The sequence below is a fragment of the Hemiscyllium ocellatum genome, chromosome 1, assembly GCF_020745735.1.
Source record: "Hemiscyllium ocellatum isolate sHemOce1 chromosome 1, sHemOce1.pat.X.cur, whole genome shotgun sequence".
NCBI classification, from domain to species: Eukaryota; Metazoa; Chordata; class Chondrichthyes; order Orectolobiformes; family Hemiscylliidae; genus Hemiscyllium; species Hemiscyllium ocellatum.
The window spans coordinates 101,891,252-101,906,218 of NC_083401.1; the positions used below are offsets into that span (position 1 = coordinate 101,891,252).

The window sequence follows — 14,967 nt, forward strand, 5'->3', positions numbered from 1 at the left end:
ACCATATTTGCTTTATGCATAATGTTCTATAACAATTCCTAAAAGATTCTTCCACAGCATGACCCACAACAATGATTTCTGCCAAGTGGAAGGAGAAGAGCCTCAGGTGTGCTGTGTCTATGGATCAGGCCAGACAACTAATCTTTATAACATTCATTCTTGGGATTAGGGCATCGCTGACCAGCCTTTATTTCCCATCCCTAATTGCCCAGAGTGCAGTTAAAAATCAGCCACGTAGCTGTGGGTCTGGAGTCACATATAAGCTAGGCCAGGTAATGATGGCAGTTTCCTTCCCTAAAGGACATTAGTGAACCAGATGAGTTTTTCCTAACAATTGACAATGGATTTGCGGTCATCGTGAGACTCTTAATTCCAGATATTTTCATTGAATTCAAATTCCATCAGCTGCCATGGCAGGATTTAAACCAGCACCACAGAAAAGAGTTACCCTGTGCAATCGAGTGACCAAGAACTAGTTAAAGTAAAATTAACAACCTTATTTCTTAAACACTATTTACAACCCCTTCTTCTAACCTCTCATTTATTTTCCCTTCTATAATACTAGTCCGATAAAACTGCCAATTAAGATTTACCAAAATTCAAATTTCAAATCCAGGCAGCTGTTGAATCTTCCCTTTGTAGCTTTGTCTGTAGATTTTCTTTTTCTTAGGACTTCCCTTTTACTAGTCATTGATAGATAAATGTACCTTTGAGAGAGCTAATTTTCCTGGCAGTCTGCAGATGTTGGTGACTTGGCAGTTCTCCTCTCAACTGGTCAAATTTTCCTGATCTTATTTGCTAAAGCATCAGGTTTTGTCTTTGGCTTTTAATATTGTTAATACACTAAATTCAAACTTGATTGAAGTTTGATTTTTTTTTAGGTATAATTTAAACTGATTGGCTGCATTCAAATTTGTTTTGTATCCAGACAATCAGCTACTCTTGCGGTTGGACCCCACGCTACATTGTAAATTCACCAGCACTCTGTGTGCCTCTCTAAGTCCTTTACTCTCTTAAAGGTGCAGTAAACGTCTACACCTTCATAACACCTCCTTTCCTTAAGAAAAAATTAAATCATCATAATGAAAAGGTGGCTTCATCTTTTTTCTATTCTTTGAATAGTTTACCTTAACATGCCGATAACTTTAATCAAAATTCACCTTAACTTCTTCCCATTAATATAAATATAAATAAATATAAATCTTATCTAAACTTTATCAGTTAAATCTGTGATTACATTATTACAACCAGCAACATGTCCGATTTAAGAATTTTTTAAAGTCTGCAACATAAGACTCCAATGTGATCGTCTCATAGTCTTGTCATTAAAGCAGTCTAAGAATTTAAACAGATTGCGATCCATTGCACACAACGTCTTTGACACATTGTTCATGGCATACACACTAAAGTGTTGTAAGGCCGGTATCAAACTCAATAATTCTTTTTCGATTGTGGAGTATTTCCTCTGGTGGATGTTGATCTTCTTTGAAGAGTAACCAATCCCATTCTCATTTTCCTGGAGGAGTACAGCTCCAACTCCAATGTCACTAGCATTGATGGTGACATTAAATGTTTTGAACAGTTTGGTGTAGCTAAAACTGGTTTGGTGGTTAATATTGCTTTCAAATGGTCAAATGTCCCCTGGCAGTGTTCTGTCCACCGTAACTTTGTGTTCTTCTTCAGCAAATTGGTTAACGGTGCCACCACACTGCTGAAGTTTGGAGCAAACCTCCAATAGAATCTGTTGAGTCCCAAGAATTGAAGCACTTCTTTCTTTGTGGTTGGTTGTGGAAATTCCTCGATGGCCTTCATCTTTGCGTTCCATGGGGCTAACCTTCCATGACTTGTGTATGTCCTAAGAAGGTCACCTTTGCTTTTGTGAATTTGGTTTTATTTAAGTTTGTCACCAGTTTTGCTCATCGTAGTCGTCCAAAGAGCTCTGCCAACTGTACCATGTGATCTTTCCAGGACTTACTAAAGATCACTACATTGTCCAAATATACTGCACAGTTTGTTAACCCAGCCACAACTATGTTCATGAGTCTCTGGAATGTGGCAGGTGCGATCTTCATTCCAAAGGACATATTTTTGTTCTGATATAGCTCATTTGGGATTACAAATGCAGAAATTTATTTCGCCATCTCTGATAAAGGTGTCTGTCAGTAAACACGCGTTAAGTCCAACTTGGTGATGTAACTGGCTTGTCTGACTTTCTCAATATAGTCCTCCAGTCTAGGAATTGGATATGAGTCTGATTTTGTAATGGCATTGAACTTCTGATAATCTATGGAGAATCATTGAATCCCGTCCAGTTTGGGAACTAAGATGATCGGCGAACTCCACTCAGTCCAGCTTGGTTCAATGATGTCCTTGTCGAGCATGGCCTCCACCTCCATCTGGACCTGTCTGGCTTTGAGAGGATTAAGCTGATAGGGGGATTGTATTATTGGAGCAGTATTCCCCAAATCTATTTCATGTATAATAGCATTAGTCCTTCCCATCAGATTCTTACATATGTCCTTATACTGAAGTAACAAATTTTTCAACTCCATTCTATGCTCCTGAGACAGATAGCTTACTGACCTATCCCACTCCTCAAAGACTTCTCCATTTTTTAGTCTATTTTGAGGCACATCAAAATCCACATCATCTGGATTTGATTCCTCACTCTGTGGGGCAGTAACTAACACCTGTTTCTCCAGTTTTTTCTCTCTAGTATAATACAACTTCAACATCTTCACATGACATACTCTACACCTTTTTTTCCTATCTGGCACCTTTACTAGATAATTCACCTGACTCAACTTTTTCTCAATTTGAGAGGGACCACTAAACCTTGCTTTGAAGGGATCTCCTATCACTGGTAACAACATTAACTTGTTATCCCCTCCGGAAAATGTCCAAGTCTCAGAGCTTTTATCTACACTGTGCCCTCTTTCGGTGCTGTTTAGCTAACTCACCCACTTGATTTCATCTCTCCCTCATCTCTGATACATAATCTAAGTGTGAAATCTCCAATTTTGGTCCTGTCAGTTTTTTTAAAATTAATTTCAAAGGACCTCTCACTTCATGCTCGAATATTAACTCAAAGGGAATGAACTGACTAGATACTCTTGGGTCCTCTCTAATGGAAAACAATATGAATGGGATACCTTTATCCCAATCATTAGGGTAATCCTGACAGTATGCTCTCAACACGGTCATCAAAGTCTGATGCCACCTTTCTAAAACTCCCTGAGATTCAGGATGATACGCAGTGGATTTAAAGTTCTGTATCCCTGAGCTATTCATAATCTCCTTAAACAGCCTAGCAATAAAATTTGACCCTTGGTCCGACTGAATCTCTCTGGGTAGCCCATACCATGTGAAGAAAGCTGCTAATTCCTCTACCATATTTTTTGCCTTAATGTTCCATAATGGAATTGCCTCCAGAAATCTGGTAACCACATCCGTTATGGTTAACAAGTACTGGTTCCCACTTTTAGTTCTCAGGAAGGGACCTACACAATCAATTATAACCGACGTGAAAGGTTCTTCAAATGTGGGAATTGGCAACAAAGGGGCTGGTTTTATTACCTGTGGCTTACCTACCATTTGGGATGTATGACACGTACAGCAAAAGTTTACCACATTCTTGTGCATTCCAGGTCAATAAAAATATTCTTGTACCTCAGCCTGAGTCTTTTGTACCCCTAGGTGACCTCCTATAGATAGTTCATGTGCTACCTGTATCACTTCCTGTTCTGTATGCTACCAGGAACACAATCTGATGCACTTCAGCCCATTTCTCCTCTGCATTTACCTGCCGTGGCCTTCAATTCCGTCTTAGGATTCTATCTTTCAGATAATAACTCTCCAGAAAATTTTCTGCCTTCTTTTCGGAGTACGCATCCACATATGTATCTTTTATTGTCTTGTCTTGCTGGTGCGAGTCCCTTAGTAATTCAGAACTAAACACTTCTGTTTGAACCTCTGCCTAATAAGGTTTTTCCTGCACCATTATGTCAAACAGGGTGTCTGCTAAATGAACCTCAACTCCTTCATCTTTTTCTTTACTTTTTGTTTCATGCTGTGACTTATGACAGTAGGATCTAGTTACCACACAGTCTGTGAAAATACCAGGATATTTCTGTTTTATCTCCTCAGTTTAGATTAGACTTAGACTTACAGTGTGGAAACAGGCCCTTCGGCCCAACAAGTCCACACCGACCCGCCGAAGCGAAACCCACCCATACCCTTACATTTACCCCTTACCTAACACTACGGGCAATTTAGCATGGCCAATTCACCTGACCCGCACATCTTTGGACTGTGGGAGGAAACCGGAGCACCCGGAGGAAACCCACGCAGACACGGGGAGAACATGCAAACTCCACACAGTCAGTCGCCTGAGGTGGGAAATGAACCCGGGTCTCAGGCGCTGTGAGGCAGCAGTGCTAACCACTGTGCCACCGTGCCGCCGTTTCTTGATCTTCCTTGGACTTCTCCACAACAAGGAGTGTCACTCCCACCTTGGAGTGCCAAATCATTCCCAAGAACAAACTGAATTTCTGGAACTGACACTCTGTCAATCACTGCCACTGTAACATCCCCAGTCTTGAGTTGGCACTCTAACCTGATCTTACATAAAGGAACGCTTAATTTCTGTCCTTCATTCCCACAAATTATCACACTCTCGGGTAACAGATCTGAAAGAGTGCACAATCGCTCATCCCTTACTATCAGCTCCTGGTTAGATCCTGTATCTCTCAAGATTATAACTTCTTGTCCTCCTCCCCCTGCTCTTTCTGAGTAAACCTAACTCAGATGCGAGTGCTTTATAGAGATCAGGCACAGACTCCACACTCAGCCCCAGACTAGGCTATGCACTCTCCTGCAGCTGCTTAGCTCTTCTCGGGGTCACCTTTACTATCTTCACTCATGCCACTGGCTTAGTTTCTTTTACCACATCTTTTCCCACAGTGCCTTTCTTCAATGACCAGCACTGTCACTTTACATGTCCCACTTTACCATAGTGTACACACCTGAGGCTTTTTAACGCCTTTCTACCCTATTGGGATTCTTTTTTATCCTGTGGTAAATTCTTACCAGTGCTCTCTACTCTTGGTTTCGTAGTATTTGACCTCCCCTTCTCCACTTCCTATCCCTCGCAGGACAATATTCTGGTCCAAAGCTATTCTTTTGCATCACCATGTACTCATATGCTAATTCTACTGCCCTTCTCACTTCTAGAACTTTCTGTTCTTTCATGTGAATTCTTACCAACTTTATTTTTTTTAACTCCTCAGCAGAATAATCTCTCTTAGAGCCTCACATGTCCTATCTATTTTCAAAGCACACACCCATCGATCAAAGTGACTATGTTTAATTCTTTCAAACTCAATATAAATTTGACCTGGTTCCTTCTTTGTGTTTCTGAACCACTGTGGTATGCTTCTGGTACAAATTCATAAACATTAAAATATCCTGTTTAACCTCTTCATAATCTCTTGACCCCTCATCTGACAGTGCAGCAAATACCTCACTAGCTCTGCCAATCAGTTTCGCCTGAACTAGAATTAGGCAGCACGGTGGAACAGTGGTTAGCACTACTGCCCCTTAGTGCCAGAGACCTTGGTTCAATCCCTGTCTCAGGCAACTGTCTGTGTGGACTTTGCACATTCTCCCAATGTCTGTGTGGGTTTTCTCCCACAGTCCAATGATGTGCAGGTTAGGTGAATTGGCCGCGCTAAATTGTCTGCAGTGTTAGAGGGGTAGGTTGCTTGTCGGTTTGGACTGAAGGGCCTGTTTCCACACTGTAAGCAATCTAATCTTCAGACCACCCCGTCTGCCTAGCCAATTTTTCAAATGAAATAAAGAAGGCTTTGACATCTTTCTCATCAAAATGTGGCAGAGTTTAAACATATTTATATCACTACTTGCTCTTTTAATCTCCATCCTGTTTTCTTGACTTGGCTGACTAATCGCAAATTCTCAAGTTCAAATTCTCTCTTTTTGCTCTGCTAAAAAACCTTCTCTCTTTCTTTTTCCTTTTCTTTGCTCTCTCTTTGCTTAGCTAAGAATCTTCTCTCTCTCTCTTTTTCTTCTCTCTCTCTTTCTCTCTCTCTATTGTCTCACTATCTCTCTGTTTCTCTTCTAACTCCATTTTCCTCAATTGCAATTTCAGTTTTTCTACCCCTACTGCACTTGTCTGTTTCTCTGACATACCTATGTGTTTGAGTAATTCCCTTACAATTTCAACTTTTGTCCTTGATTAAACTCAAATCTAATTTATTTGCTAATTTTAAAAGTATGGCCTCTTTCTTTCCTTCGAAACTTCCTTGGCAAATCTGAGAATCAACTTCAAATCCCAGAACCTCTTTAGCAATTTTAAGAGCCATTTTTCTCATTTTTAATCAACCACTAGTCCCTGATATTAAACAAATTGTCTCACTTACATTTTATTTAAAGATCTAGGACACTAACATGCAAGTGTTTAAATCTGCTGGGATTTTTCATACCTCCAAATCTATTCAAATCTGTCTAAAACAGTTCATGTTACAAATCCAAGACCCAAACTGGTGAAATTGCAGACAAAAGCCCCCAAACCATTTATATCTCGATGACGAGCCCTCAAATCTGTTATGACATGGGGTAGAGCTGAAAATGTGTTGCTGGAAAAGCGCAGCAGGTCAGGCAGCATCCAAGGAACAGGAAATTCGACGTTTCGGGCATAAGCCCTTCTTCAGGAATGAGGAAAGTGTGTCCAGCAGGCTAAGATAAAAGGTAGGGAGGAGGGATTGGGGAGGGGCGATGGAGATGTGATAGGTGGAAGGAGGTCAAGGTGAGGGTGATAGGCCGGAGTGGGGTGGGGTCGGAGAGGTCAGGAAGAAGATTGCAGGTTAGGAAAGCGGTGCTGAGTTCGAGGGATTCGACTGAGACAAGGTGGGGGGAGGGGAAATGAGGTTGGGTTGGTGGGGGGGGTGGACCTGATGAGGGAGTCACGGAGGGAGTGGTCTTTTCAGAATGCTGATAGGGGAGGGGAGGGAAATATATCCCTGGTGGTGGGGTCCGTTTGGAGGTGGCGGAAATGACGGCGGATGATACGCTGTATATGGAGGTTGGTGGGGTGGTAGGTGAGAACCAGTGGAGTTCTGTCCTGGTGGTGGTTGGAGGGGCAGGGCTCAAGGGCGGAGGAGTGGGAAGTGGAGGAGATGCGGTGGAGGGCATCGTCGATCACGTCTGGGGGGAATCTGTGGTCCTTGAAGAAGGAGGCCATCTGGGCTGTACGGTATTGGAACTGGTCGTCCTGGGAGCAGATACGGCGGAGACGAAGGAATTGGGAATATGGGATGGCGTTTTTACAGGGGGCAGGGTGGGAGGAGGTGTAGTCTCGGTAGCTGTGGGAGTCAGTCGGTTTATAGTAGATGTCCATGTTGATTCGGTTGCCCGAGATAGAAATGGAAAGGTCTAGGAAGGGGAGGGACATGGGGTAGACCCCCTCCTGCTGATTTAAACCAGCAACACAGAAAAGATTTACCCCATGCAGTAATCTGTTACAATTTGAGAGACCAAGAACTATTTAAAGTAAAAATTAACAACTTTATTTCTTAAAGTGTAACAAAGAATAATTAACTAACAATTATTTACAACTCCTTCCTCTAACCTATCGTTTATTTTACCTTCTATAATACTAGTCTGATAAAAACCCCAATATAGATTTACCAAAAATTCAAATTTCAAATCCAGGCAGCTGTCAAATCTTCCCTTTGTATCTTCTTTTGTAGCATTTCTTCTTAGGATTTCTTTTTCAGAGATTCATAGAGATGTACAACATGGAAACAGACCCTTCGGTCCAACCCGTCCACTCCAACCAGATATCCCAACCCAATCTCATCCCACCTGCCAGCACCCCATTGATAGATAAATGTACCTTTAAGAAAGCTAATTTTCTGGGCAGTCTGCAGATGTTGGTGACTTGGCAGTTCTCCTCTCAACTGGTCAAGTTTTCCTGGTCTTATACCCCAAAGCATTTGGCTGTGTCTTTGGCTTTTAATATTGCCAATTTGTTAAATTAAAACCTGATTGCAGTTTGATTTTTTTTAGGTATAGTTTAAACTGATTGGCTGCATTCAAATTTGTTTTTGTATCCAGGCAACCAGATACCCTAGCAGCTGGACCCCATGTTACATTGTAAATTCTCCAGCACTCTGTGTGCCTCTCTAAGTCCTTCACTTTTTTCAAGTTGCAGTAAACTTCTACACCTTCATAACACCTCCCCTCCTTAAGAAAAAAATTAAACCATCATAATGAAATTATGGCTTCATCTTTATTCTAGTCCATAAACAGATTACCATAAACATGCTGATACTTTAATCAAAATTCACCTTAATTCAAACTTAATTGGAGTTTGGTGTTTCTTTGAGGTATAATTTCAACTGATTGGCCACATTCGAATTTGTTTTTGTATCCAGGCAATCAGCTACTCCAGCGGTTGGACCTCACGTTACATTGTAAATTCTCCAGCACTCTGTGAACCTCTCTAAGTCCCTCACTCTCAAAGGTGCTGTACACCCCTACACCTTTATAACATGTGATGCTGATCAAACCAGGTTCGGATTCTTCAGGGTTTAGAAATATGAATGGTGCTCCCATTAAAATTGTGAACCTGTTCTGAAAGGTTTGACAAAGAGTTTGCTTCCCCTGGTTGGAGCTTCTCGAACAAAGAGACCCAATCTCAGGAGAAGGAGATAATCATGTAGGATTGAGATAAGGAGAAATGTCTTCACTAAAAGGGTTGTGAATCTTTGGAATTCTTTAACCCAGATAGATTGGGAGGACTGTATTGTTGAATACTTTTAAGGCTGAGATTTTTGGTTTCTCAGGATTTTGAGGGATATTGGGAATGGATGGAAAGTGGAATCGGGCAGAAGATCAGTCATCATTACGTTGAGTGAAGGAGAAAACTCAAGGGATTGTATGATCAATTCCTGCTCCTTTTTTTTACATTATATTCTTCGATTGTAGAAAGTTTGTAGGCAGCAGGTACAGTGCCACTGTAAGATGTTTGTAGATGGGAGGATTGCTATTCCCTCTGAAGTCTATTAATCCCTTGTAAAATCTTTGGATCTTGTGAGCCACCGTGTTTGCTAATTCAGTTCTTGCCAATGTTTATTCTTATGGGAGATTCCTTTTTGTCAGTTTTGAACTCAGTCACATTTCTGATCACTGAGTAGTCTAAAGCACTTTTCAAAACAAGTTCCCCGAACCTAATGCATTTTTCTCTGTAGAATCTGAAGCACACTTTCTTGGAAATTAATGTTTAGTGTTTATTTCCTCCCTGCTGCAGGTTCCCTACTCTCTCTCACATCTACTTCAGCCACTCATTTTCTTACATCCACATAGCTTCAGTCTGTCTACTTGGATGGTAGGCATCGATTCACAATGTTTCCCTCACTGCAGCCTTTAATGTCAGCTACTTCTAAGAATTTGTTCTGCCACTTGATCCTTGCCCTAAAATGCTCTGCAGTCAGTTTCTCTCACATCCTCCTCATTTGAAACTGACAGGCAAGAGATTGTCACTGTTATTGCTTGTAAACATTTTGGCTAAACATCCTGAAGACAGTTTACTGAAGGAAGGCCATAATAAGGTTAGAAATGTCCCACGGCAAAGCATGTTGTAAATCTATCTCCCAACTCTGCAACAAAGCATGTTAAAGCAGACCAATCCGTTGATGTAAAAACAGAAAACGCTGGAGCAACTCAGCACGTCTGGCAGCACTTGTGGAGAGAGAAACAGGGTTAAGGTTTCAAATTCAATAATTGTCTTCTTCAGAATTGTTGATTAATTGCTATTGGAAATGGCTGTCTAAGAAATAGATTGTCATGATTCCCTGCCATATTGAAGAAGTGAGGGAATTCCAAGTTGATCACACTCCTCCATAGAAGTGGCTTGAAGAATTAGGAGAAAGATTTAGAAGAGACATGAAGGGCAACTTTTATACACAGAGAATGGTTCATGTGTGGAATGAACTTCCAGAAGAAGTTGTGATTGCAGCTATAGTTACAACATCTAAAAGATAAGTACATGAATAAGAAATGTTTGAAGGGACATGGACCAACCTCAGGTAGATTGGACTAGTTTAGTCTGGGATTATGGTTGGTACGGACTGGTTCAACTGAAGGTCTCTTTCTGTGTTGCATGACTATATGACTCTGTAATTACAACTTTACACTCAAGGACAGATGCCTATCTGAAAACTCTATATGTACCTTCAGTCCATTGAGAGAGATAAGAGAAGCTGGAGGAACAGGTGAGAAAGTATGTATGATATATACACAGTGGAATGCGAAATAATGGACAGAAGATTAGATAAAGAGGTTAAAAAGATACAAAGAGAAACTGATAGTGTAGAAAAGTAGGAGTGAAGGACACACTTAAATGTATAAAGATAAAATAGCAAGAAAAATGTACCATCTCAAAGAAACATGATGAAAATAAATGGAAAATGAAAGAAGAAATTAAAACAGAAAGATAGAATGGAATGGAGAGGTACAGAAACACATTCCCTTTTTATCTGTGAACAATCACATAAGAGATGATAATACATAGGGAAGTACAGTTTACATCAGTTAGAATCCTTCTCTTTTCCAGTAGGTGGAAGCAAGATCACCCTCAGGTTCAAACACCAGCAGTTGTCTTTGTCTAATGAGAGAGAGAGAGAGAAAGCCTTCCTCAAGAACGATGGCAGGGCATTCACTTTTGGAAAAAAAAACACTATTGCTGTTCCTCACTGCATGGCCTGATTGTGCAGATGCTCACCATTTTCCCAAATCAGCTCTGAGAAATTCTAATGTTACTGGGCAATAGGCTTTGGAAGTGATTGTAATTCATGCACATTTTTTCTCAGGTGATTGTGAACTATTTATTAGGGTGTCGTGCCACAGAGCTTCCACATCTTCCCTTAGTGACTTCAAAAGGAAGGTATAGTTTTGTTGTCTTGTACCAGTGCATGATGCAGCGAAACAAAGTAATGGCGATACCTGTGAGTAATGTTTCTGTTTTATCAGCCCTATTCTAACTTTGACAGGGGGACAGCAAAGACCAGCCTCGCCAAAGTCGGAATGTGATGGGAGGAAACACGACAAGGGAGAGAAAGGAATGGAAAGTGGCACGTCTTGTAATGAGCTCTCCAGCTCCAGTTGTGAAAGCCAGTCAGAAGCCAGCACTCCTCAGCAGGGGAATGTTGACGCACAGCCCGCCCCACCTCAGCCTAATACCCTGACTCTGGATCGCCCTTCCAAGAAAACCCCTGTCCAATGGATGCAGCAGCCTGACAAACGGAGGAACAGTGAACTCTTTCAGACACTGATGAACAATTCCCGTGACTCAAGCCTCTGCAAAAAGAAAATCAGCGAAAAGCTAAGCGTCGAGGAAGAAATGAAAAAATGCATCCAAGATTTTAGGAAGATCAAAATACCTGTGCAATTTCCAGAACGCAAGCGCCCATGGCAGTCTGAACTATTACAGAAATACGGACTCTAAGTAAACAGAGAAAGAGACTAGCTACAACATGAGTTCTATTTGAAATAAGGGTTTGTGGATTGGAGTCACATGCTGTTTGTCTTATATTTTCTGTCTTATCTATTGAACTGTGGTAACATTTGCAAAAAAAAACAACCTGAAGGAGTCTGTCAGAAATGTGTTCCACAAGTCCCACACGTGGCATGAGGCATACCTTGTAATTACTTTAAATCAATAATATATTGAGATACACCTCCAGGATAGGTGGGACTTGAACTGGACCTCCTGGCTGAAAGGTAGGGACACAACCACTATGCCACAAGACATCTGTGCTTGAAGGATAATAGTTCACTGAAAGTGCAGAAATTTCTTTTTAACAGGGTCATCTAATCTACTAGCAAGCTATACAGTGGGAATATGCAACTGTTGCAGCATGTCTCAGTCTGATTAATAACAGTAGCAAAAATAATGAATTCTTCGCCACTGCCTCGATGTGTCAGAAACAGTTATGCATGGGCTTAAAGATTGGATGTGACAGAGCTCCAGAAAATGTAAAAGGTTGCATTCATTGTTGTTTATAACCTCATTCCAGCACTACCAGCTTCCTGCATTTCTCATGTTTTCCATTAATAGAGTTTTACAGCCAATCATCCAAAACTGACATTTCCAATTTGGTCATATCATTCTTCGAATATTTCCTTTTCATTTAGCAATAGTTTGGCCAAATGTTAATACCAATAAAGATCAAATGCCAAGACTTAAGATTAAAATATTTTTGAAGAACATTTTCAGTTCCAACGCTGCATTGTTTTATGAGTAAAACTTACAATAAGAAAAAGTCTGATTCCATTCATTCCTAGGTATTAAAATAAAGTGAAGATGGTGATTCAGAAAAAAAATGTCCACCATTTTGAGGATGCGAATGTTTAGGTTGAAAATCTTCATTGTGCTTGAGGGAGACTTTTCTGGAGCTATGCCCAGGCACAGTGGGATATCTGAGTACAGTAAGAAGCAGAAAATCATTACCATTCAAATCACCAGTAAAGAAATCCACCTGACCCAAGGGAAATCAGCAAATCTGGTTTATAGGGTGCACTCCGTCCTGCCAAAACCCATTTGTTATAAATGTGTTCAGAATTTTGCTACACCCAAGAAATAGAACAATGCTTCTCTCCTAGTTTCACTACTTTGGTTTTATATTAAATTTGACTGATGTATATTGCTGAAGAAGCAGTACAAACACCAACAGTTCACAGAGAATTCAGGCATCCTTTAAATCAATCCTTTTAAAAAGGCATTAGAGTAGAATATCCTTTATTGGCATTAATATGTTGTTTTCAAATTGAAGATTTGCAGCAGAAGTTTGAAATTGCTGCAATTTCAAACTTCTGAAGATGCTGGAGAAACTCACCAGCCTGGCAGTACCCGTGGAGAGAATTAATAGTTCAAGTCCAATGTAACTCTTCTTCAGAACTGAAAGGGACTAGAAAATGGTGAGGAATGAGGAGTGTGTGGAACACATGGCAAGGGTGCTTGCAGCAAGAGACAAAAGGAGTTCAAATGGTGTAAAGGAGAGATAGAGATGTAAATAGGTATAACTGACAGGTAACAAGAGGAGAACATAGATCTGCTGTGCTGAACGCAAACCAACAAGACACAAACAAGAAATGATTGTAGAAACTCTGAAGTTGTTGAACTCAATGTTGAGCCTTAGAGGCTGTAAAGTGCCTGAATGAAAATGGAGGTGCTGTTCTTCCAACTTGTGTTAAACATTTGTGGGAATACTGTAATTGGCATCACACAGAAATGTTAGCATGGGCACAAAGCAGGATATTGACATGGTTAGCAACTGGATGGTTGGGTTCATTCTTAAGGACAGAGTAGAGGTACTCCATAAAGAGGTAACCCTAGTCTGTATTTGCTCTCACCAGAGTCAAGGGCACTGCATTGTCAACAATGAATACAGGAGACTGGACTGAAAGAAGAACAAGTGAACTGCTGCCTCACTATTTGGAAGGTGTGCTGGGGCCTTGGACAATGAGGAGGGAGGAGGTGAAAGGGCAAGTGTTGCACATTCTGTAATTGCAATGGGAGGTGCCACTGGGGAGTTGGGGTGGATAGCAGGATGGGAGGAGATGGGTGAGGATATTGAGGACCAGGGTGTTATGAAAGGAACAGTCGCGAAAGCAAAGTAGGGGGTTTTGGGGGGGGGGGGGGGGGGGGGGGGGGGCGGGGAGATATATTTGGAGATGAATCCTGCTGGAGATGATGGAAATGGTGAAAGATGATTCTTCAAATGCAGAGACTGATGGGGTGGAAAGTAAGGACAAGAGTAATTATGTCATTACTCTGAGATGTGGTGGCAAGTGCAGGAAATGGATGAAAATGACTAATAAGCCTATCAACTATGGTACAGGGGGAGTCTTTAGTTCAGGAAAGCAGACGTCACGTCAGAGGCAGCCCAGTGGAAGGTCATGTCATTAGAACATATGTGACACCGGTGGAGAAATTGGAAGAATAGAATGGAATCTTTGCTGGTAAGCTGGGTATGAGGAAATGTAGTCAAGGCAACTGTGGCAGTTGGAGGTTTTATAATGGAAATTGGTGGACAGCCTATTCCATGGGAATAGAAAGTCAAAGAAGGGAAGAGTAACATTAATTCTGTTTTCTCTGCAACAGGTGATGCCAGACCTGCTGAGTTTCTCAAGCATTTTTTGTTTTTATTTCAAAATTCCAGCAATTACAGTATTTTGTTTTTATTTGAATTCATAGTACAGAGTTGTCCCTCTACATTACAGTAAATTTGAATAATACAAAAGTTTTGAATTATTTTGGCACTCACACATTAAGGATTGCAAGGCAATCTCTTCAGATAGCAATTCTGTCATCCTAATGTCTTTTACATTTATGTAGAAGCTGCAAAGCTGATAGCTGCATTGTTTGGAGGCCATTGTTTCATCACTTGCAATTTTGACAGAAATAACATTCTAGCTATTCCCTCTCATGTCAAGAAATAAAGGTTTGCAGATGTCTCATCACATTGCTATTTCGTTAATGTAGTTAACGGATAAGAAAAGATCTACTGGCCCATCAATTCTTTCCTATATAGTGATACCACCTCACATTAATGTTTAGCCATCAAAGAATTCATTAGGGGAGGTATTGATGTTGTGATATTATTGTGTGACTTGTGATCCAAAGACCTGAGTGATGTTCTGGGCACTTGGAGTCAAATCCCTTGGTGGGATTTGAAACTTTTTTAAAAATCTGATGATGACGGTGAATCTATTGTTATAAAACCCCACCCAGTTCATAAATGCCCTTCAGGGAATGCCTTGTGAGCCATTCAGTTGTATCCTAAGAAAGGATTGAATCCAATTGAACCACCTGGCAGCTATCTCGGCACCAGAAACAAAAGTGACAAGCACAGCTCTTTTGACCCAACAAAGTCTTCCTTATTATCA

The 14,967-nt window shown here is 40.8% G+C and overlaps 1 protein-coding gene across 1 annotated transcript in view; it reads left to right on the forward strand.

Moving 5' to 3' along the window:
• Window positions 1-11,524, forward strand: part of LOC132815689 (BTB/POZ domain-containing protein KCTD8-like) — a 253,353-nt gene extending 241,829 nt beyond the window's left edge. The window contains exon 2 of the mRNA XM_060824794.1: window positions 11,070-11,524. Within this exon, the coding sequence (XP_060680777.1) occupies window positions 11,070-11,524 (455 nt within the window). The remainder of the gene's footprint in view (window positions 1-11,069) is intronic.
• The last annotated feature ends 3,443 nt before the right edge of the window (window positions 11,525-14,967 follow it).